Source organism: Mastigoproctus giganteus, chromosome 9, assembly GCF_048544385.1.
Source record: "Mastigoproctus giganteus isolate SK-2022 chromosome 9, ASM4854438v1, whole genome shotgun sequence".
In the NCBI taxonomy this organism is placed as follows: domain Eukaryota; kingdom Metazoa; phylum Arthropoda; class Arachnida; order Uropygi; family Thelyphonidae; genus Mastigoproctus; species Mastigoproctus giganteus.
The window spans coordinates 92,072,842-92,095,141 of record NC_143583.1 but is presented as its reverse complement, the minus strand read 5'-3'; the positions used below and the strand labels follow the sequence as shown (position 1 = coordinate 92,095,141).

The following is a 22,300-nucleotide window of genomic DNA, read 5'->3' as shown; positions in this document are numbered from 1 at the left end:
TTTAAGTTCTTTGCATTATAAAGTTTCCTGGAATAAACATGGTCTTTTAAATAGCTCTACAGAGAAATAGCTGTAAATGCCTAAGAGAAAGAGCTGCATTGTTTAAATCTGGTCACCAGATTTAAACAATGCAGCTTAATAAGGCCACATTAGTAGCCACTTAATAAGGCCACATTATCCATCTGGGAAAAAACCTCTGCAACTTCAACTTTCTTATCTGGATCACCCTCAAAGTGTGCGGCGCAATAGTGTAAATCTCATATCCTAAATCGCTTAAAATTCTTGTTACTGAAGTTTAAAGTATTTTTAACTGAGTAAAAAGCTTTCTTTCTTGAGTTTTTGATCCAGAGCTTGTTTAACATGCATTGCATTACTGTCTGTTCAAGCTATATGTAGCCTTACACTTCTAATAAAATATTTATTCACAAAACACTGTCTGCTCAAAATGTTTAATTATTTGACATATAACATGTTTTGCATGTGAATGAGAGTCAGAACACCTAGGCAGTTCTGATTGTCATGCACAAATGTTTATAATAAAGTTTTACTAAAAAAAGAATTTTATCTTGGGTTGTTATTTCAGTAAGATGTATAGAAAACTTGATTTATTCCTATAACAAACAAAGTTAGCTTTCTAAATATAATATATTTTAAGATTACTCTTATAATGTGTACCAACTTTTTTTGTTGACTCATCCTGTATACTGTATTTGAGGATATGTTTCTTCAGGCATTTAATAAAAATATGAAAAGTAATGTGAAAAACCAAATATATTAAAATATAGCAATCCACAGTATTATTGTTTATACTAGCAAATTCCAACTTGCATTATGTATTTGTGGGAGGCACATACACCATTGCAAAGTAATATGCAGCAATAATACCTTACTACAAAATTTTTGGTAGTACAAAAAAATTGCATTCTTTTTGCTAGTTCTACTTATTTTGATTTAAAAATATTGAAAACCCCTGGTTAAGTCATAAATACCATTAAAATACAAGGTGGGGGTATTAAAAAGTTTTTCTCCCAACCTGTATATTTTATGAGCATTGTTTTGTTCACTGTGTTGCTTGTTTATCTAGTAATATATATTAGAAGTTTCATTGCTAGAACTCTTATGTTTCTTTTACTACAGAGCGAAATGTATATCGGGTCATCACAGATAAAGCTGAATATCGATCCATTACCAAATTCCTGTTTTTGCAAGGAAACAGCCAGCTGAAGAAAGTCTGCATTGTATCTGTTCATCATATGACGTAAAACATTGGTATGACAGCATCCATGATGATGAGGAAAAAAGTGGGTGGCTGTCCACCTCTCACACTGCTGAATTTGTGGAGAAAACTGTAAAGCTGATCCTCAATGACCCCTAGATAAAAATAAACAGATATCTAAAAGCTATTTCTTGGCTAAATGCCTAAGAGTATGAAGGAGTTTGTTAATGCATGGGTAATACACACACAATTTCTACTACCAAGGTAGTTTTAATGCATCATTTTAATTATATTTCATATTGTGAATACCTTCACAATGAGTTCCCATGGTATTGCACTATCTCGAATAAGTAACATTTCACCAATGGAGAAGACTATTGTTACTTATTCTTGGAGGATACAATTAAAACTACCTTGGTAGTAGAAATGATGTGTGTGCATTACCCATGCATAAACAAACTCCTTCATACTCTTAAGCATTTAGCCAAGAAATATCATGTAGATTAAACCACGCACACCATCAGGTATCTCTCATATTGTGGAGTTATACTGCATAACTGGGATGTCACTATTGCAACAACGGGGTACGTACCTACCTACCCACCCACCCACCGAAGAGGAGCCAAAAAGCCTTGAAACGGTACCATCTGGGTGATGGTATCTGCCGAAAATAAGTAACAATAGTCTTGTCTATAGGTAAAGCATTACTTATTCAGGGCAGTGCAATACCATGACAACTTGTTGAGAGTATTCACAATATGAGATATAATTAAACGATGCATTCATACTACCTGTGTAGTAGAAACTATGTGTGTGCATTACCCGTGCAGAAACAAACTCCTTCAATTAAACAGATAGTTTCTGAGACAGGGATAAGCTATAGATCAGTGGAGTGCATAATTCATAATGATTTGAATATGAATAAGGTTTCAGCACAACTGATTCTTTGCTTGCTCATAAGTCTTCAAAGAGGAAAAAGCTCTGCTCAATTAATCGCCATGTGTGACAGTAATCCTGACCTTATTTTTTTCCCAACTGGTGATTATGAATGAATCATGGATATATCACTTTGACTCAGAAACAAAAATAGGTTTCAAAATAATGGAAACATCCATCACCAAGAAGGCCAGAGTGAAACCATCTGTAGGGAAGGTGTTGCTGTCAGTTTTCTGGGATGAAATGGGCATTATTCACACAGATTACCTGGAGAAGTTTACCACACTTAATGCACAGTACTATAGCAACTTACTGAAGCAATTACAAGTGATGTGGAATGCTCAATAAAGGCATGCTGTTGCTTCACAACAATGCACCAGTCCACATTGCTCTCACAACCACTGATCTTGATGGGAAGTTATGACTTCATGTCTTGCTAAACCGGTGTTATTCCCCTGACTTGGCACCTTCTGACTTTTTCCTCTTTTTGCAGCTGAAATCATTTGTTTTCTTTTTTTTTTCTTTTTGGAAAAGCAGGCGATTTCTGCGACAAAAGCATGGTTTCAAGAGGAAAGCGAGATCTTTTACAAAAATGGCATAAGAAAGTGCCGGAAAAGATGGGAGAAATGTGTCACTTTTGGCGGTGACCATATAGAGGAGTAGTATACATTTCAAATCTCAACCTCCTGGGATGCGTGAACATGTTCAGGAGAAAACGTTTTCATACCCCTCGTTAATAACTAGAGAAATACAAGCAGAAAAGAACCTTATGCTCCCTACTATATTTAATTTTATAATTTTTAAACATTTTTGTTTATAAAAATAATTATGAAATTAACATTTTCATATAACGTCCAAAATAAATATTCAAAACTTATTATGCACAATTAATTGTTTAACTCATATTACCTTAGAGTCTTTTTCTAATTAATTTTTCTAATCTTTTGATCCTGCTTGATTCGTGTTCAGGACTACTTCCAATGAGGTATGACTGAGAAGTATTATTGTTTTCAGAAATACTGGTGGGCGAGAGTGAGGCTGGTTGGCAGTTACGAAATATTTCTGTCATCATGCTTTGTTCACTCCGCTTTAATCCCTGTAAGAAATTATTTAAGAGTCAGTGAGGTAAAAAAATGAAAAACACTGTTAACAGCAAGTACTGAATTGTCACTTTGTAAAGATGAAGGGATGGGGAGAAATGTTTCCATATTTTTCATATAAAAATATAAGAAATGCAAAAAACTAATAAACCATGAAAACAGCATAATTTAATTTCTGTAGTTATGACCAATGTCACATCCAATTAATTGTGATGGTGATAGTAAATGATCCTAATATTCCATTCACTCATATAATGCTCCTCATGTGTTCCGCTAAACCTGCACAGTATGCAAATCAGCACTGAGTAATCATTTTACACATGCAGTATTATATGTCTGGTTCCTGTCAGACCTCAATAAATTTTATTTCAACCAAACTTATTGAAGAAACTGGACATATTAAAGTAAATGTGAAAGCAATAGCTATTCTAAACATTACACTACACAACACTTCTTTGTGCAACAATGTGTTTCTGTGGCATGATTAAGAAAAATGTTACATCATCCACAGGGATACTTGTTTTAGTTACACCACAGGGTGGTGTAACTAAAACAAGTGCATATGAAACACCTAAACATTAAAACAACTACATATAGGACATCTACACATTAAAACACCTGCACATGAAAATATGGATATTTTAATATGTTAACCCAGAAGGTTGTATGCAGGGTTGTAATGATCCCACATAAATTTTGGTGATTTTTTTTCTGTCAACACAGCTAAAATTCCCAACCTTTTAAAAAAAAAAAATTATCTTTGATTTCTCCATTAAAAATTCCAGAAATCTATTAATTATCACCCAAACAAGAAAACTACAGGATCAAGTATGAAATGCTAATAAGCCTAACATTTAACTTATTCCTGGTGTAAAACAAGTGAGAGTTGCCCTCACTATGGCTCACTTCAGATAGGAGCTACCTCATTTGTTAGACTTCCAGCTTGTGTGGTGCAGCATGGTTATTTTTTGTTAATTGTTTTTTTTTAGGAGCATTAGCAACTAAGGCCATATTGCTCCGGGGATATGCGGTGGTCAGTCCCTGACCTTTCTGCATCCTCTGTATTTGATGGTCACGGGCTCGAACCCCAGTCTAATCAAGAAGCGTGTGCTACACACTGTTGCTCCTGCCCACCTGGCTACGGAGGCACCAGTGCAGCATGGGCTAGCACGTGTAAGCTGTAACAAATTTTCTCAGTTAATACAGCTACATGTTCCCACTTGTTTACATCAGGAACTGAGAGGAAATATACTGTTTATTTGCATGCAAAGAAATGAAAAAAGTGTATGCTCCTTACAGTGAATTATTTTTTAAAAACAAAGTTATTATATAGGTTCATTCTTCAATATACGAGGTGTGACAATAAAGTTCCTAGACTGGAACAATAATAAGAGCACAAAAATGGGAAAAGGAAGGTCTGTGAAAAATTTAAGGCACCACTAATTTTAATTTAATTTTATTTTAATTCAAGGTACCATTCTAAAAGTTTCTGTAAAAAAGTCAATGAAAAAGCCAAAGAAATTATATCCAGTTCAGTGGTTATGTTTTTCTTTATGTCCTCAACATCCTGAAATCTCTTTCCTTTAAGGGCAGTTTTCACCTTGGGAAAGAGGAAGAAATCTGACTGTGATGGATCTGGAGAGTGGGGTAGATGGTTGATCTGTACAATACCATGCTTCATCAGAAATGTCTTAACAGCAAGTGCAAAATAGGTGGGGGGTATTGTGCAACAAGAATCTGTTGCCTTTCTCTTGAAATTTCAGCCTCACCTAAGAAATGCACATCAATAGTCTTGGAACTGTATGTAGAATGCAGCACTGATGCTCTCTCCTTCAGGTACAAACATGATCGGCATTGTCTTGATCCTGGATTTTTGTAAACAAAACTTTTTTGTCTCTGGTTCATACTAAAACACCCAACACTCATCTCAAGTGACGATACAGCAGAGGAAATTAGGATTAACAATCTTGCCAAGTCTGGATGAAGTCTCTGCACGATGACACTTTTTGCTTCTGCTCATCTGTGAGGTTGTATAGCACAGATTTTTCACAGACCTTCCTTTTCCCTAAATCTTCATGCAGAATTTGACAAACTGTCTCCATATTCACATCCAACTCATCAGCCAGCATTCTGAGGGTCAACGACGATTTCCTGGACTTTTACAACTCTGACCTCTTTTTGGGAGGTTAATGGATGCCCACTTCTTGGTCATCACGAACACCCTCACGTCCATCTTTGGGCTTATACCATTCAAACACAATAGTGTGAATTAACATTTTTTTGCCATAAAGTTTTTAACATTTCATATGTTTCTATTGTAGATTTTTCCAGTTTAAAACAAAATTTGATATTCGTTTGTTGCTCCATTGCAAAATTGTGACAAGTAATGTTAACGCTATTAAAGAAACTAGTTGTTACTTGCAGCCTGTCAGCCTACTGGATAATCTCTGTACCACCATCTGTTGGAGAAAGTTTGAACTATAACAATACCACTTCCATTTATTTTAAAACTCATTGAACATGACCACAACAGCATCAGTCCAGCAACTTCACTGCAATACTTTGTATTTGTACCTACCAACAAGATTTCAATGAAATTTAGTGATTGGCAGCTCCATTATAAATTGCAAAAACAAAAACTGGTGTAAAACAGCACACTGAGCACTGAATAATAAAAAAAAGAACTGCTTACATATTACACAGAATTATTTTTCAAAAATGATATGGCTGTGGCTGGATGTTTGATCTTGTAATAAAATTTCAAGGAAATATTTTTATTGAAAGCTGCATTATAAACTTCTGAGAATTAGTTTCAAAAAGGACCACTTTGTGTGTAAAGGGAAAAAAAAAGCATGATAGCAAATTTTATACATTTTTTTTCCTTCAGCATGTATTGTATCTACCAACAAAATTTCAAGGAAATTCATCTATTGGAAGCCACACTGGATAAAAAAAAAAAAGCATTACTTGAGAAAAATGTTTTTTTTTTTAAAAAATGATACTGATATAGCACCATTCCCCGAATGTGTTTCTGATCTTGTAAGAAAGTTTCAAGAAATAATAAGGCTGGGGGGCTTTTCCCATGGTGATCCTTCATTGTTTAATTTAATTATCTAATTTATTTTGGTTGTTATCCAATTATTTTTTTCCCCTCTCATATGGTAATAGTAGTAAAACAAAAAGGTAAACTGCAGCCATTTATCAATCCACTGCAGGATGGAAGCCTCCTCAACAATTCACCATAATCTGCCATGCTGGTCCACTGCAGGTTGGCAGATTGGCCATATTTAATAGCCAGCAGCTTGAACTCTGGTCTACTCAAAGAGCATATGCTACTGCACTCCCACTCCTGCACTCCCACTCCTGACCACTCGGCTACAGAGGCCATCATGGTAACAGTAGTAGTAGATTCAAAATATATATTGTGCTGCTGTGGTTTCAGCATTATTAATTTCACATGGTTCAAGAGTGATTACTCTAATTTATATGTTAAATATATCATGTAGGTTTTTTTTTGATTTGACATAGCCAGGCAGTCAAGTTAATACATTGACCACTCAGCTATATCAGGTATATACATCACTAATATATACTGATTACACAAACATAATAAAAGCCTCAGTACAGGTCAGTATGTATTCAAACATCATTATTTGATTTTTCTCCAGGTTCCCTCTGCAGAAGTCTGTATGAATATTTTGTCTGGAGTCCACAAATTTAAATTGTGCTGGGAAGTAAAAACAAAAATAGATTTCCACCATTTTCTGATTCTTATGTGTTCTCTAAATGCATTTCAAACTTCGGAAATCCATGGGGTATGCCCTGTGGCAAAACTACCATACAATACCGCAGAAAGGGTCAGGGGATTAGTTTGGATTGATTGTTACAGAACACAAGGGGGATATTTGTGGATCTCATAGATTCTGTAGTTCTGCTACTGGGTGTGGAAATCTACAAGTGAATATTCATTTTCACTTGTAGAATGAAATTATCAAGTGTCGAGGTGTTAGACTGATGTAATTTCAGTTCATCTTTTTGCTGAAATGAGAGTATCTGGGTCAACGTCCATATTTTCTTGTAGGGACCTTATTGGGGTCCCAGAAGGAGGGTTTACATTATCAGGGTTTGTGGAAGATTTTTTTCAGTGCCTGGACTCCTTGCCCACCACAGAGCCCAAAGGGATGCTCATTACCCACAAAGTAATAAATATGCTGGGAGTGTTATGCAGGGTTATCCAAGCACCATACATACACCAATGCCCACATAAAAAAAAAAAAACTATTCTTTGAATCATGGGGACAGTGGCATGGCACTGACACAGATAGCCCTCACAAATGAGGTCAATAATCAATTGATTCTGGGCAAGCCATTCCAGGATCTCTCTTCTTGTTGAAACAGAGGCCAAGTGGCATGTTGAAGCTGTATCCCTTAACCACCAGAATCCTCTTTCTGAATTTCTAGAGGTTGCAGCAAGTGCTGGATTCCTATGATGTTAGCCTGGAACCTATGCTGTGTACAGTGAATCCCAGTGATGCTAACCTGGAAGATCAGCAGAATCCCTGGCAAAACACCATCGCCATGTTCTAGTGCTTGTGTTGAGGGATCCTCACAGTACTTCAAATTACAACTTGTTGATGGTCTTTTCTCTAATAGTGCTGATGTCTCATAGCCACTCTCAACCTACTGCCAGTTGGAATTACAATGCTAAATGGAGGATCTATGTAATTTTATACATCTTCTCTTTCTATGATTTCTTCTGTTTTAAAGGTGGTACTTGTACATATTCCCCACTCTGATATTCCTTGAGCAGTGCTGTAGTCATAAAATTAGCAGAAGGTATACTCTATGAATGTTACAAAAAGCAGAGTATACTGTGCATATCAGGTTTATTAATCAAATTAACTTTGGCCACAGAAAATAAAACAAGCAATTTATAAACATAATATTCTGTATTTTGGTAATCAGCATATGAAAAGCTTCTTTTTTAATTTTCAGTAAATATTTTAATAATATTCGTTTTTTTCAAGTCTTTCAAAAACCAGACGGTATATGCTATTCACCTAAAAAATCCAGAAGGTATAAGGTGTATACCCTCCACTACAGCCCTGTTTATGAGAGACATCTACAGTCCGCTCTTTTTGATCTCCTATGGTTCAAAATATTTACACTTAAATTATTCTTGTAAGAATGAAGTCCTTAATTCCACCCTGAACTCTTCTTTATGTAAACCATTAGAGACGTGCTAAGATTGTTAGGATAAGAAAAAAGTATATCATAATTGACTTAGATCCAAATCTCCAACTTTTTGATGTGAAAACATCTATGGAGGCACTGGACTAAAATTGATTGATAATGAAATTTTCTTATGGAAATAATGCAATTGATGCCACTTCCTATTAAATGGCTGTTAGATTTTAAATGACACAAATGTCTTCCTAAACGCCCTAATGATGCTAACTCAGTCACTAATGTTGATTCAGTAGAGTAAGAAGCGGGTAGTAATATTATGCAAGAAAGCGGATAGTAATATAATGCAAGAATAAAATGTAGACTTTAATAAAATCTGTTTCTCAAGATTTTGATCAATATCAACCTTCGAAGTAGTAAGATTTAATCAAACCGTTCAAAAATTTAAATGGTTTTACTCTAGTTCCGCCATAGATGTTTTCACATAAAATAAAACATCTTTTGTGCATACAGGGTGCACATGCTGCTTTTTTTTTTTTTTTTTTTGTGTACACTAAACCAATAACAGTTTTAAACAAGTTAATAATAAACCCAGAGTGCAACATTCTGGTCTGTTGCAAAGTCATTAGCCACAACTTCTGCCCATTCCTTCAAGAGATTGAAACTAGTTCCACTATAAACTTTAATGTAGTTGTTCCTCCCCCAACATTCTTGAAACCCACAGTGACATTTATAGCTTGTTTTACTCATATTTGTGGAAAGGGGAAAAAAAAACTAAGGTTGTATATCTTACAACCACTACTTGAGAGGAGTGACTGATTCAACCCTAGTTTTGAAAATACCTTAATAGGTTTCTCTCATTGTTTTTCCAAAAAGATAGCCAATGATAAATCCACTCAGTTGAACAGGTCTATGTAGATATAGATCTAAGATGTAAACGTGTTTGGCATACATGCTGTGCAATATTTCTACAATCCTTACCTTCAACATGTTGTAATTACACTGGGCATTAATGATAAATGCTCACTCCCCCTTTAGCTTCAGTATGATAGCATTATTTTCAGTAGTTTTTGTTATTATGTAATATTATTACCAATAAATATTATGAGCAATAATATTTATCTAATCAAATACACTTACTTTCATTTCTAGGACTTTCTGAAACTCTTGAATATCAGACTCTGGCAATAATTTGCTATAATTATCTACAAATCCTTGTTCCTGTTCATGAGGTGCCATCACTACCTAAAAAAATTGGAAAAGAGAGAAATAATATCAAATCTAATGTCTTTCTTTCTTAAGCTACTTAATATTTAAAAATCAATTTAGAAAGTGAAGTTATATTTTATGGTATCAAAGAATAAATACAGAACACACTGAGAGGAAATGATTGAAAGGAAGATGCATGGCAATTTGACAATGAACTTCACTTAGTAATGCAGACAATTTGCCAGAATTTTTATAGACAACAAAGATGTTTGTGGGGGGACTGGTACTATGATTATTTGACAATTTTATAAAACTATATGACAGAAAATTTTTTTTCTAAAACCTTTGTTACTTCATATAAATTTTTTTCTAAAATCCATGGGAAGAAAGTTTCATTACCTGTGGCCAGTAGTGGTCATAGGATTCTATCAATAATGTATGGGGACTTTTCCAGCAATCTATATTGTACAGTTTAAGAAACTACATTCTATATAATAGCAACGGTATGACAGAAGATTAAAATTTGCAGACTTTCCATTGCTCAAACACTAATTAAATCAGCAGTCTCCCATTTATATAAAAAAATTCCATATCCTTGATGTATTAATTTGTGACTTTAATTTCTGAGGTTTCTGTGAAAGAAATTCTGAGATTTCACCTTTAGAACAAAGAAAGAATATTGTCAAAATGTAGCTTTCTCCCATTATTTTCTGCAATGCTTATACAGTATATAAGTTTTAGATAATGTACAATTCAATGCTAATATTTTTAGCATTGAATTTATTCAGCATACTACAAATACCATAACACTACAGAAATTTTCTGAAAAAAAAAAAAAATAAATAAATAATATGAAAAATATTCATATCAAACACATTAATAAATGTCTTAAGTTTTTTTTTTTAATAATTTCATAAAAAAATAACCACTATAGTGATGAATAGGACTTCACAAACAGTCATTGTGGCCACTGTGACAACTAAGAAATCTGGTCTGGGGACTAGTATTTTTACAGGTCTAGCACCTGTGAGGCTGACCTGCCACTTCTTTGTTTACAGTTACCACGATCTGTATCTTGCTTAATTTATCATCTCTTGTATATGCTGGTAACAGTTAATATATATCATTTATAATTAATTTAGCATATAGATAAAATTGAATGATTTAATTATCAATGGATTGTACATCATAGTGTGAGGCTGATTTATGTTGGTTGCTTTAGGAAGTTAATATTATATCAATTTGACACCAACAAGCAAAGTGAAAATATGGATGTTTTCACAGCGTGATATTACTCTAGTTTACTGTGCAATGGCTGTTCCAGAACATCTTTTTTAGTATGCTCACTTTCCCCTATCCTAAGCTGCTGAGTAACTTTTAGCAGTTGTGGCCTATGTCTTGAACAAACTGTCAAGGCCGGGTTATGAATATGATATATCACTTTCATTAAACTTATACTGGATGATTATTCATGTAAACTAAATATCAGTAATTATGATAACTATAATGATAAGTAATTTCTAAAAAATTATGATAAATGTTAAAAATCTCTATTAAATCCTGGTATATGTTTCCTTCAACTGCAAAGAAGACAGATTCAATAACTCTCAAACACCAAACAGTACACAACACTCCAATTTTTTGAGGATATAGTAGTAGTAGTAGTAGTAGTGAAAGCAAGTGTATGAGCTTATGCAGCATCAGCAAAAAAAAAAAAAACAAAAAAAAAATTTACAAAACAAATCCCTCTAAATGTTTGTCCAGTTCCTCCTTAAATTTATTTAACCTATCAACTTCCACAATGACAGATGGAAGTTTGTTCCAGCAATTAACCACCCTCTGGCTAAAGGCAAATTTCTGCACATCTAGTCTACATACGCCTTTCCTTAATTTGAATTTATGCCCCCTTAGATTTGTAATCTGAACAAGTGGAAGAATCCCATCAGAATTCCGCATGCTCAACCCATTCAAGGTCTTATATATACCTCAATCAGATCATTTCACAGGTGCCTAGTCACCAGCAACTGCAATTTGCAGAACTTAAGCTTCTCTCGGTAAGAGGATCCCTTCATTCCCCTCACCAATCTTGTTGCCCTTCTCTGTAAGCGGTCAAGCAAGTCTACATCCTTCCTAAAATGAGGCCTCCATACCAGTACGCAGTACTCAAGGTGTGGTCTGACCATTGCCTTATACAGAGGGACAATCACCTCCTTTTCCCTGCTAGCAAAATTCCTATATCATTGATGAAACCCCCTGACCTGCCCTGGCAGCCTGTCTGCATTGCTCAGAAAACTTCATATCTGACTGCACAATTACTCCCAGGTCTTTTTCATTTTCTACCACCTTAAGTGTAGTACCACACAGTTGGTACGTTTCTCTGGGGTTACTTCTACCCATATGCAGTACTTTGCATTTGTCAAGGTTAAACTTCAGTTGCCACTTCTCAGCCCATCTGCCCAAATCTTCTATATCCTGTTGCAGTAGCACACTGCCATTACTGTCATTAACAACCCTGCCAACCTTTGTATCATCTGCAAACTTTGACACTAAGCCTGATATACCCTCATCAATATCATTGATAAATATACAAAACAACAGTGGACCCAACACCGAACCCTGTGGGACTCCACTAATATCATTAGTCCACGAAGAGCCCATTGATTACCACCCTCTGTCTTCTCCCACTTAACCATCCTTTTATCCATTGTGGCAATTTACCCTTAATACCATTCTGCTCCAATTTGTACAATAGCTTCATGCGCAACAGTGTCAAAGGCTTTCCTGAAATCCAAGTATATGATATCAAAATTATTTTTTGCATCCAGTTCCTTTGTAACCAGATCATAACCACCAATCAAATTTGTCAGACAAGACTTTCCCTTAACAACTCCATGCTGTGTCTGTATTGCTGCAGTCTTGTCTAAATGATCCTGCAATGCATCTTTAACCAGTGACTCCATTATTTTATCCGGAACAGAAGTTAAACTAACTGGTCTGTAATTACTCATGTCACCCTTTGATCCCCCTTTGTGAATTGGGGATACATTTTCTCATCTCCAGTCCGTGGGGACCTCCCCTGAGTCTAAGATTGCTCTCATAATTATGGCTAAGGGTTTGCTTACTTCCTTTGCCACCTCCTTTAATATAACTGGATAGATCCATCCACCCCAGGTGCCTTTCTTATGCTTAACTTCAGCAATTTCCTCTCCACTTTGCTCTCAGTTATTACAAAATCATTAAGCACCCTGCTACAATTTGATAACCTTCTGGCATTTTCAAACCTTAATAACTCCTCATGTGTATAGATGCAAAATACTCATTCAGCTTTTTTGCTATCTGAGCAGGATTATCAACAGTTGAACCATTGATATCAAGTGGACCAATCAGATTCACCCCTTTCCTTTTAGAGTTTATATAAATAAAGAAATCCTTGCTGTTTTTCTTAGTATCCTTTGCCAAAGATTTCTCGTAATCTGCCTTTGCCTGCCTAACCTCCTTTGTGACTTGATTACAGACTAGCTTATATCTGCCATAGGCTTCTGTGTTGCCTGATAATTTATATGCATCCCATGCATTTTTCTCCTCTGTCACGAGTCTCATTAGTTCATCTGATAGCCAATTAGGCCTAAACCTTGAACAATATTTCTTAATAGGTATGAAACTTTTAGTTGCTGCCACGATTAATTCCTTGAATGCTTCCCACTTAGAAATTGCTGTTGGTGACATCATCAGTTGATCCTACTGTACAGAATTTAAAAATTGTCTGAGACCACTGTACTCATCTGTACGGAAGCAAAAATCCTTTCCTTTACCCCTGATGGTAATTATATCTTTAAGTAAATCCCACATCAGTACACTGTGATCACTACCACCTAGTGGTTCCTTTATCTGCAAATTCTTAATACACGAATGATCACTGCTGATAACCAGATCAAGAGTATTACCCTCTCTGGTTGCCTCTCAAACATGCTGTTGCAGAAAACAATCATCCAATAAATCCACAAATGTCTGACTAGTGTGCAAGTGACCAACCCACAAGTTCCAGTCAATATCTGGGAAGTTAAAATCCCTCATTATAATTCATTCTGATTTACTAGCCCACTCTATTTCTCTGTACAATTGTTCATTGTACTCATTCGAGTCATTAGGCCTATAACACACTCCTACTCTTATTTTTGCTTTCGCAGTGCTTATGTCACACCAAACTGACTGAACAGTGCACTGTTCATCTATATCGACTGGATGCACTTCTTTTGATTTTATGTTTTTCTTAATTAACAGCATAACATGTCCTCCCTCCCTATCCTGTCTGTACACATTGTACTCCCCAAATTCCAATTCTGTATTCTTAATATTTGTGTTACACCACGTCTCTGATATCCCAACAATATCCACCTTTGATGTCTTGACCAACACTTCAAATTCATCAAATTTATTTACTATACTTCTAGCATTGGTATACATGCAAGATATAAGGGCCTTTTATGAAAAGCATGAAGATTTTAATTTTTCATATTCCACTTTTCTGATTATTGATGTAACTGCTCAAGTGGAACTGAGCTTTATCACTAAAAAAAATCATGGTCCATTTAAATGGACCATGATTTTTTGCCAGTTCCATCTAAATCAATAAAGATGCAAAACCAGTGACAATAACAAAAATGCAATCTTTCTTTGTTAGTTCTTTAAGTTTGTACATTACATAAATATAACAAGAATGGATCCTAACTTTTTAACAGTGTTTTGTGTACCTGAATAAGGCATCCATTTGTGGTGCAAATCTTCTTAGTGATTTTTTATGTGTTGGCAATAAACTTTAATTAACATCTTCAAGTTTTTCTTTAGTTAGCAATGAAAGGTGTTAATTTTTTTTTTTTTTTTGTTGCAAATAGTATCCATTTCATGAAAATAGATTACTAACAGTGAAATTGGAGATTCATTTGGTACTGGTGAATCAGGATATTTTTCCTGAAATTTGACTTTGATGTTTACATATAATTTTGAACAAAAGTATTGTTGAACTGCAAACGCACATATTCAAACATATATTTCCTATCACGATGACTTTGTAATGAAAAAACTGGTATGGATGAATTTGTGCAAGTGTAATCAATGTGATTTTGCAAGAATTTCATATGATTACCAAAATGAGAGAAATCAGCTCTTTTATTTTGAGTTGCATACATTTCCATCCACTCTATAATATTATTGACCAATAATAGAGAAAAAAAACATCAGAAGATATCTGTTTTCAGTTGCACTATACAGTAGATCCAAGTTATTATCATTTTAATAAAACTTAATTATTCCTGAATTAATAAAATGATTCAAATCAATATACAATTATTACCATGTATTGTAGTTATATTCAATGGATGACTATATTTTGATTTGTCAGAATACAGTCATCTTCCAGATTTACTGAATTCAATAAATATTTAACAAGAATTATGGCAGTTTACATTCATCTAAGAAAACAATACCAAAACTACCTCTATGAAATATATAACCTTCTTCAGCTTTGTCCATCAGTACTCTTTTACTGAAATTGACAACTTTTCAAATACTTCTAATCTAATCCTTAACTACCCATGGCAGTCAACACTTACTGTTTCTCCAATTAGGTTTTATATATGTTTCATATACTATTTTTTGATATTTAAAAATATATAAAATATACATATTATTATTATCTGTTTATTTATCCACAAAAAGTGGACCACTCCACATATATTAATGGAAAGAAACTCCAAAATAATTTATTCTGTAGTTTCAGAGAAATAACTCACCTTTAGTATCATCTCTGCTTTTGTCATACCCTTTACAACAATCTTGGTGTAACTAAAAGAAAGACATTTTAAGCTTAATATACAGAGCATCTTAATCAGCTATAATAATATATGATTGCATTACTGTCCTTGTGTTTGTAGGATATCATTTTCGGTTAAAGTTAAAAAAAAAACAAAGCTAAACTATTTAAATAAAGAAGAATTGATTTATTTGTAAATGTGATTATTTTGATGGGTATTTGCACTAGTAATGCCATATGCAAAAAATATCAATGCATAAAATTAAGAGAAAGTATTTACAGGGTTGATGCTTTTCAGATTTATTTCTTAAATTCTTTTGTGTGATAACTCTGTTGGGTTGGATGGTTTTTTGGCAAGCAGTAAGATAATTGAGGCCAAGGAGTATCAGTAAATTATGTGCATTTCATGTCATGGTCAGTTACACTGGTTGTAGGATGAAAAATCCTCCACCTCAGATCAGCTGTGTTACCATATGAAAAGGTTTTAATAAAGATTTTTAGCATCTTGAATTTGTTCTCTGACTGAAGTATATTTCAGTCAGGGAACACAACCAGATCTTTCAAATCTTAAAATTTCTTATTAATTCTTAAATTTAAAGATCCCATTAGTTAAGAACACAGAACTTAAAAAAGCCAAGGGTGCAGGGTTTTCACTCTAGGATTAACCTGAACAAACATTTTGTTTTTGGCTAGAAATTTCCTCCTACCTTTCATCTCTTTATTTTACCTCTCATTCATTTATTATCATTTCTGTTTGCTCTCCTTCCTCATCAGAACAGAGACCTACTCCATAGTAATTGACAAAACAAATATTTCCATTTTAGGTTTAATTTTTATGATGATGGTATAGCCAATAAAAGTCAGTTCACCTTTAACTCAGTTAGGTATATGGAGCTGAAGAGATCCATTTGTTTTTATATCCTTTGATTGTGAAAAGATTATTGACAAACATAGCTCAAAATGCTGTCGACTGGAATTAGAAAATGTACCACATGTTACTCCTACTAATATTAAAGTACTCTAAAATCATATGAGATTTGCACAACTGGTGGGTGCATTGCACCCCCCCCCCACTGAAGCCAGTGTAGAGCATTTATTTTCAGCTCTAAAAATCATTAAATCAGATTTAAGAGCATCAATGATAGAGGACTTGCTTGAAGCAATTTTGTTCTTAAGAACAAACTGCTATACATAATTAAAAATTTGAAAATTCAGTTTTTAAGGGAATTAAAGTTAATTTGCATGTTTTTATATGGCAAATATAAGTCAATGTTATTTTTTATAATGCAATAAGTTGTTTTCAATTCATAATTCATTCATTTTTGCTCCTCTGGTTCTTTAAAGTAATGGTCAAATTAACTGTGTATTTTTAGCCTATAATGTAAAGATCATAACAACAGTGTTTTCATTTGTCAGTTGGGTATCATCACCCCAACAGTTCAAAACTAAATTAGGATTTTGATAAATAAATTAAAGGAGCTGGAGCCAAAAATTCGATAAATTAAAGGAGCTGGGAATGGAACTGCAAAATTTTCTTCTGGCTCCACAGCCCTGGCCACTATGCCTCCATTCCTTTAACTGTTCTTTGATCTCCGGATCATAATGACACAACTATGTTTCATCCATAATTCATGCCAAAAAATCATTGGCACCTTGCTCAAAATGGTGAAGAAGGGAGTTGAAGATAGAAAATGTTTCTTTTGATCAGCATTCAAACATTTGGGGACTCATTTGGCAGAAAGCTTCTGCATGTCTAAAATGTCATGAATAACATATCTAACATGCCTCTGGACATGCCTAGAGTCTCAGCTATCTGTTTAGCAGAAATATGCTAAATATATTATGGCACGAATGGCATCAACAGTTTCAGGCACTGGTGCAGAAATTGTGTTTCTGTCCTCTCTGCATCCTAAGTGTAAAAAAAAAACAAACAAAAAAAAAAAAAACAATTTTAAATTTTGCAACCCAGCTTTTGATGGCTGAATAGCATGGACACTGCTCTCCTAACATCACTAACATATTAGCATGAATTTCCTTTGGTGTTTTCTGCTGTAGAAACAGGTATTTCATAACTGCTCTACCTTCAGTTTTGCTAAAAGTGATGTTTTGGGCTGACATCCTTTGTTCAACTTGTAAAAAATAAAAATGAATAGAGTTTTTGAGGCAAATGGACTGTTTAACATAAAAAGATATGTTCTTTCATAATTTGACAGCCAGTTGACAAAAAAAAAAAAAAAAAAAACCTGGACATTGAACCTTTATTCTCAGCCCAATGTCCAGGTTTTTTTTTTTTTTTTTTGTGTGTGGTTACCATGCTAGTTCAGTAGTCCAAATGCAGCCTTGGAATTACAACTCCCCTATTGCTATGAGAATGTTCAATAAATCATTGACAGGATACCATAGATATCCACCTATCTACACTGTATGGCGGACTTCATGTCTACCTGTATCATAATCCCCCAAACCTCTCTCTGCTCCACTAATGTCTTTAATTTAACTTCTCTTAATGTATAAATAAAGTTATTTTGGGATTGTTATTTCTCAAGTAAAATATAAATATTGGTATTAAAAAAAAAATAATAATAAATCTGTAGCCATTGTCAATCCACTGCAGGATGAAAGCCTCCTCAACAAGTCATGTTGAGAGAATGGACCATAATTTGCCATGCTGGTCCAGTGCGGGTTGGCAGATAAACTGTATTTAGCAGTCAGGGGCTCAAACCCCAGTATACTCAAAGAGTGTGTGCTATTGCACCCACTCAGCTACGGAAGATTTGAATATTGGTATTAAGAGCCTCCAAATATGTGCTCATACCCATAAGTGTATTATGTCTGTAGAAGTGTGTTCACAAGCCAATAGGCATGTCATGCAGGCTGTAAAATCCAGAATAACTCACAGGGGAAACCCTACACTCACTATCTGAATACACTACCAGAATAACTCACACGGAAACCCTACACTCATTATGCATCCATTCCTTTAACTGCTGCTTAACTACTGCTTCAAATGAAGAGGACCTCAGAAATTCCTCCAGTCATTGACAGGAATCAAACCTAGATCTCATCAAGCGAATGGCAGATTCGCTTGATGAGATCTAGTGATGAATCATGCCACCTAGACTACCGGAGGGCTTTATTTCACAAAATATAAAACCTTGCATTTTGCGACACTAATACATAGTTGCAACTTTTCTAACAATTCTTGAAACTACCTGTCATTCTGAAGGAACATTGCTTTGCACTGGTTATTAATTACTTTCTCATTCTTGACACCATGTTCTTCATCCCTTTTTTAATGTCATTTAAAAATAAGAAACAGCAATTCTAGCACTGATTACAACCCTCTTCCTCCCGCCAATACTGCAATCCCAACATTATCCAACTAAAAGTTCACCCATCCATACCCTCCAAGAATTTGTCTAGTTCTCCCTTGAATTTATTCAACCTATCCACTTCCACAACCACAGAAGCCAGTGGTTGTGGAAATGGATGGGCTGCCTTGGAAGCCTGTTCCAATAATCAATCACCCACTGACTGAAGGCAAATTTTCACACATCTATCTTGTAACCATCATTCCTTAGCTTGAATTTCTGCCCCCTCATGTGTAGTCTCAGCAAGTGAAAGAAAACCATTAACATTTAGCTTAATAACAAGGCTTTAAACACCTCAATCAGATCTTCTCAAAGGTGCCTAAGGCTCAAGATGCTGCAGTTTTCAGAACTGAAGCCTTTCTAGATAAGAGCACCATTTTGTTCCCTTCACCGGTCTGATTGCCCTTCTCTGTACCCATTCCAGCAGATCTAACATATATCTGCCATAGGCTTCTGTGTCACCTGTTAATTTTTATGTATTCCATGCAATTTTCTTCTCTGCCACATGTCTCATTACTTCGTCTGATATCCATTTAGGCCTAAACCTTTTACAATATTTCTTAGTTGGTATGAAAAGCCTAGTAACTTCCAAGATTAATTCTCTGAATGCTTCCCATTTAGAATTTGTTGTTGGTAACATCATCAGTTGGTCCCACTATATAGAATTTAAAAAAACTGTCTCAGACCACCGTAGTCACCTTTACGAAAGCAAAAACTCTTCCCTTGATGGTAGTTACCTCTGAGTAAACCCCACATCAGCACACTGTGATCACAGCCACCTAGTGGTTCCTTTATCTGCAGATTCTTAATGCATGAAGAATTACTACTGGTAATCAGATCAAGAGTACTATTTCCTCTGGTTGCCTTTCGAACGTGGTGCTGTAGAAAACAATCATCAATTAAATCCAAAAAAAAGCCATGTTAGTGCGTGAGTGACCAACCCAGAAGTCCCAGTCAATATCTGGGAAGTTAAAATCCCCCATTATAATACAATCTGATTTACTGGCCCTATCTATATCTCTATACAGTTGTTCATTATACTCATCAGAGTCATTAGACCTATAACACACTGATTCTCTCAATTTTGTTTTTCCAGTGCTTATATCACACTAAACTAACTCAACATTGCACTGGTAGCCAATGTCGACTGAATGCACTTCTTTAGATTTAATACGTTTTTTAACTAAGAGCATAACCTGTCCACCCCTCCTGTCCTGTGTCCTTCCTTTATACAATGTACTTCCCACATTCAAATTCAGAATCATGTATGTCTGAGTAACACCATGTCTCTGCTATTCCTATAACGTCTACATTTGATGACTTATTCAGTACTTTAAATTCATCAAGTTTACATGCAGATGTTCTTACTCTTAGTTACCCTTACACAGGCCATGTATTCACTTGTTCTATGATGACCCACACCAAGCCCCCGACACCTTGCTTTCCAGGCTGCTGCATTTTCCAACACAAGCAGTGCAAGAATCACCTTCACCTCTACCTGAGGCTCTGGTTAATCTATCAGTTTGTGCATTCCCCCAAGCTAGCAGCGTTCTGATTCATTTATTGCAACCTCGATAGCATTATCAAATATTGTTCCATCCCTTCTACTTAAGTGTATCCCAACCCTTTAAAAACAGTCTATCCTGTTAACAAGGTGAGAAAAATTCTCACCCCATGAGCCTTGCTCACTCTCTCCAGGACTAAAATTGATTGATACGGCTCTCAACATGTAGTCCCTCTTATTGTGTCTGGGCAGAAATGCAGACACTTTAAAACTGAATCCTAACTCATGACTTTTTCCCAATGTTGTCCTGTACTTGTTAAGTTCTCTGACTCCTACTCTTATTATCTACTTATACTAACTTGTTAAGTAAGTTCTCTGATCTACTCTTAATATCATTAGTGTTGGCGTGTACAACAATATCACCTTTTGTGCCCTTAAAAGGTGATATCTACTTTTCAAAGTCATCTACTTTTCTCCCCCTGGCAGACATACCCTATTCCACCTCTCCTTCTTGCACAATATATTTCCCATTTCTCTGACAATAGAGTCACCAACAATAACCACTTTCTGTGGGACCAATGCATTCTGCCTTGGAGATTGCCACTGTGTTGCCTGATGCACAAGTGTGAGCTCTGGCAATGAGTTGAGCAGCTGTATACTAACTTGTTAAATAAGTTCTCTGATCTACTCTTAATATCATTAGTGTTGGCGTGTACAACGATATCACCTTTTGTGCCCTTAAAAGGTGATATCTACTTTTCAACGTCATCTACTTTTCTCCCCCTGGCAGACATACCCTATTCCACCTCTCCTTCTTGCACAATATATTTCCCATTTCTCTGACAATAGAGTCACCAACAATAACCACTTTCTGTGGGACCAATGCATTCTGCCTTGGAGATTGCCACTGTGTTGCCTGATGCACAAGTGTGAGCTCTGGCAATGAGTTGAGCAGCTGAGAGTTTGATGCCCCCCCCCCATTTTGATTTCTTCAAGGGTGTCTACCCTACTCTTCAAACTCTCATAGACGTCCATCAGGACACTGAGTTAGCACCTAATATTTCACATTCTCTGCACCGAATACACAAAGACATCCCCCTTGGCTATATCATGATGTCCTGTTCCAGAAAGAATATTGAACATTGCACAAGTTGTGCATTTTGTTAGGACATGATTCATAGGAGAATTGCTCCCTTCGGTTCTCCCCCAAGCCACCCACAGTACTCCTGCTACTCGGCTGCTCTAGTCTGGGGCACAATTTCCATTTAAATACAATTTAATTGATTAATTGACAATACTACACTAAGCTAATAGATTCCTAAATACAGTGATATATGTTGCTATTAAGTTCGAGTTATATGTTACACTATACCATTAAGATTGCAGTTTTAAATTAATTATATCCTTACTAAAAAGTAAAATTTCTTAGCTAAAAACAAAAAAAAAAATATATGCCTGACAACTGATTAGAACCTTCGAGCTACTTATTTATCACAACTGAACTACTAGTTACATGTTATGATATTCATGCCAAAATACCAATACAATAATGCTACAAATGATAAATAGTAATTTAAAAAATCATTAGCTAAATTTAAGAATAGGCTAACAATCATGACTTAGATTATTAAACTATTTTTCAAACACAATTTAATTAATCAAAAAGATGGTAAAAATTTCCAATAAACTCATCTGTTCCCACAAGCTCAAAATTCTTCAACCATTCATCAGCAAGGAAGAAAAGGTTGCTCCGGTTTTAAAGCCCACGCAAACAGACTGACACCCTTGCTATGTGGTAACACTGCAGGTGATTATAAGCTGAAGCCTCTTCTTGTTTACCACTCATTTAATGCCCATCCTCTAAAATGGTTGATCAAGAATATGTTACCAGTTTACTGGACAGCAAATAAAAAAGGGATTAGGTCACCGAATAAGCCTTTGAAGACTGGTTCACTAAATGTTTTGCTG

The 22,300-nt window shown here is 35.2% G+C and overlaps 1 protein-coding gene across 1 annotated transcript in view; it reads right to left on the bottom strand.

The window, feature by feature from the left end:
* Positions 1-1,273: 1,273 nt before the first annotated feature.
* Vps53 (vacuolar protein sorting 53) overlaps positions 1,274-22,300 on the bottom strand; it is a 205,779-nt gene continuing 184,752 nt past the window's right edge. The window contains exons 20-23 of the mRNA XM_090381067.1: positions 15,438-15,489; positions 9,580-9,684; positions 3,062-3,248; positions 1,274-1,371 (exon numbers count right to left, since the gene is read on the bottom strand). Coding sequence (XP_090237193.1) covers positions 3,063-3,248; positions 9,580-9,684; positions 15,438-15,489 — 343 coding nt within the window. The 3' untranslated portion in view covers positions 1,274-1,371; position 3,062. The remainder of the gene's footprint in view (positions 1,372-3,061; positions 3,249-9,579; positions 9,685-15,437; positions 15,490-22,300) is intronic.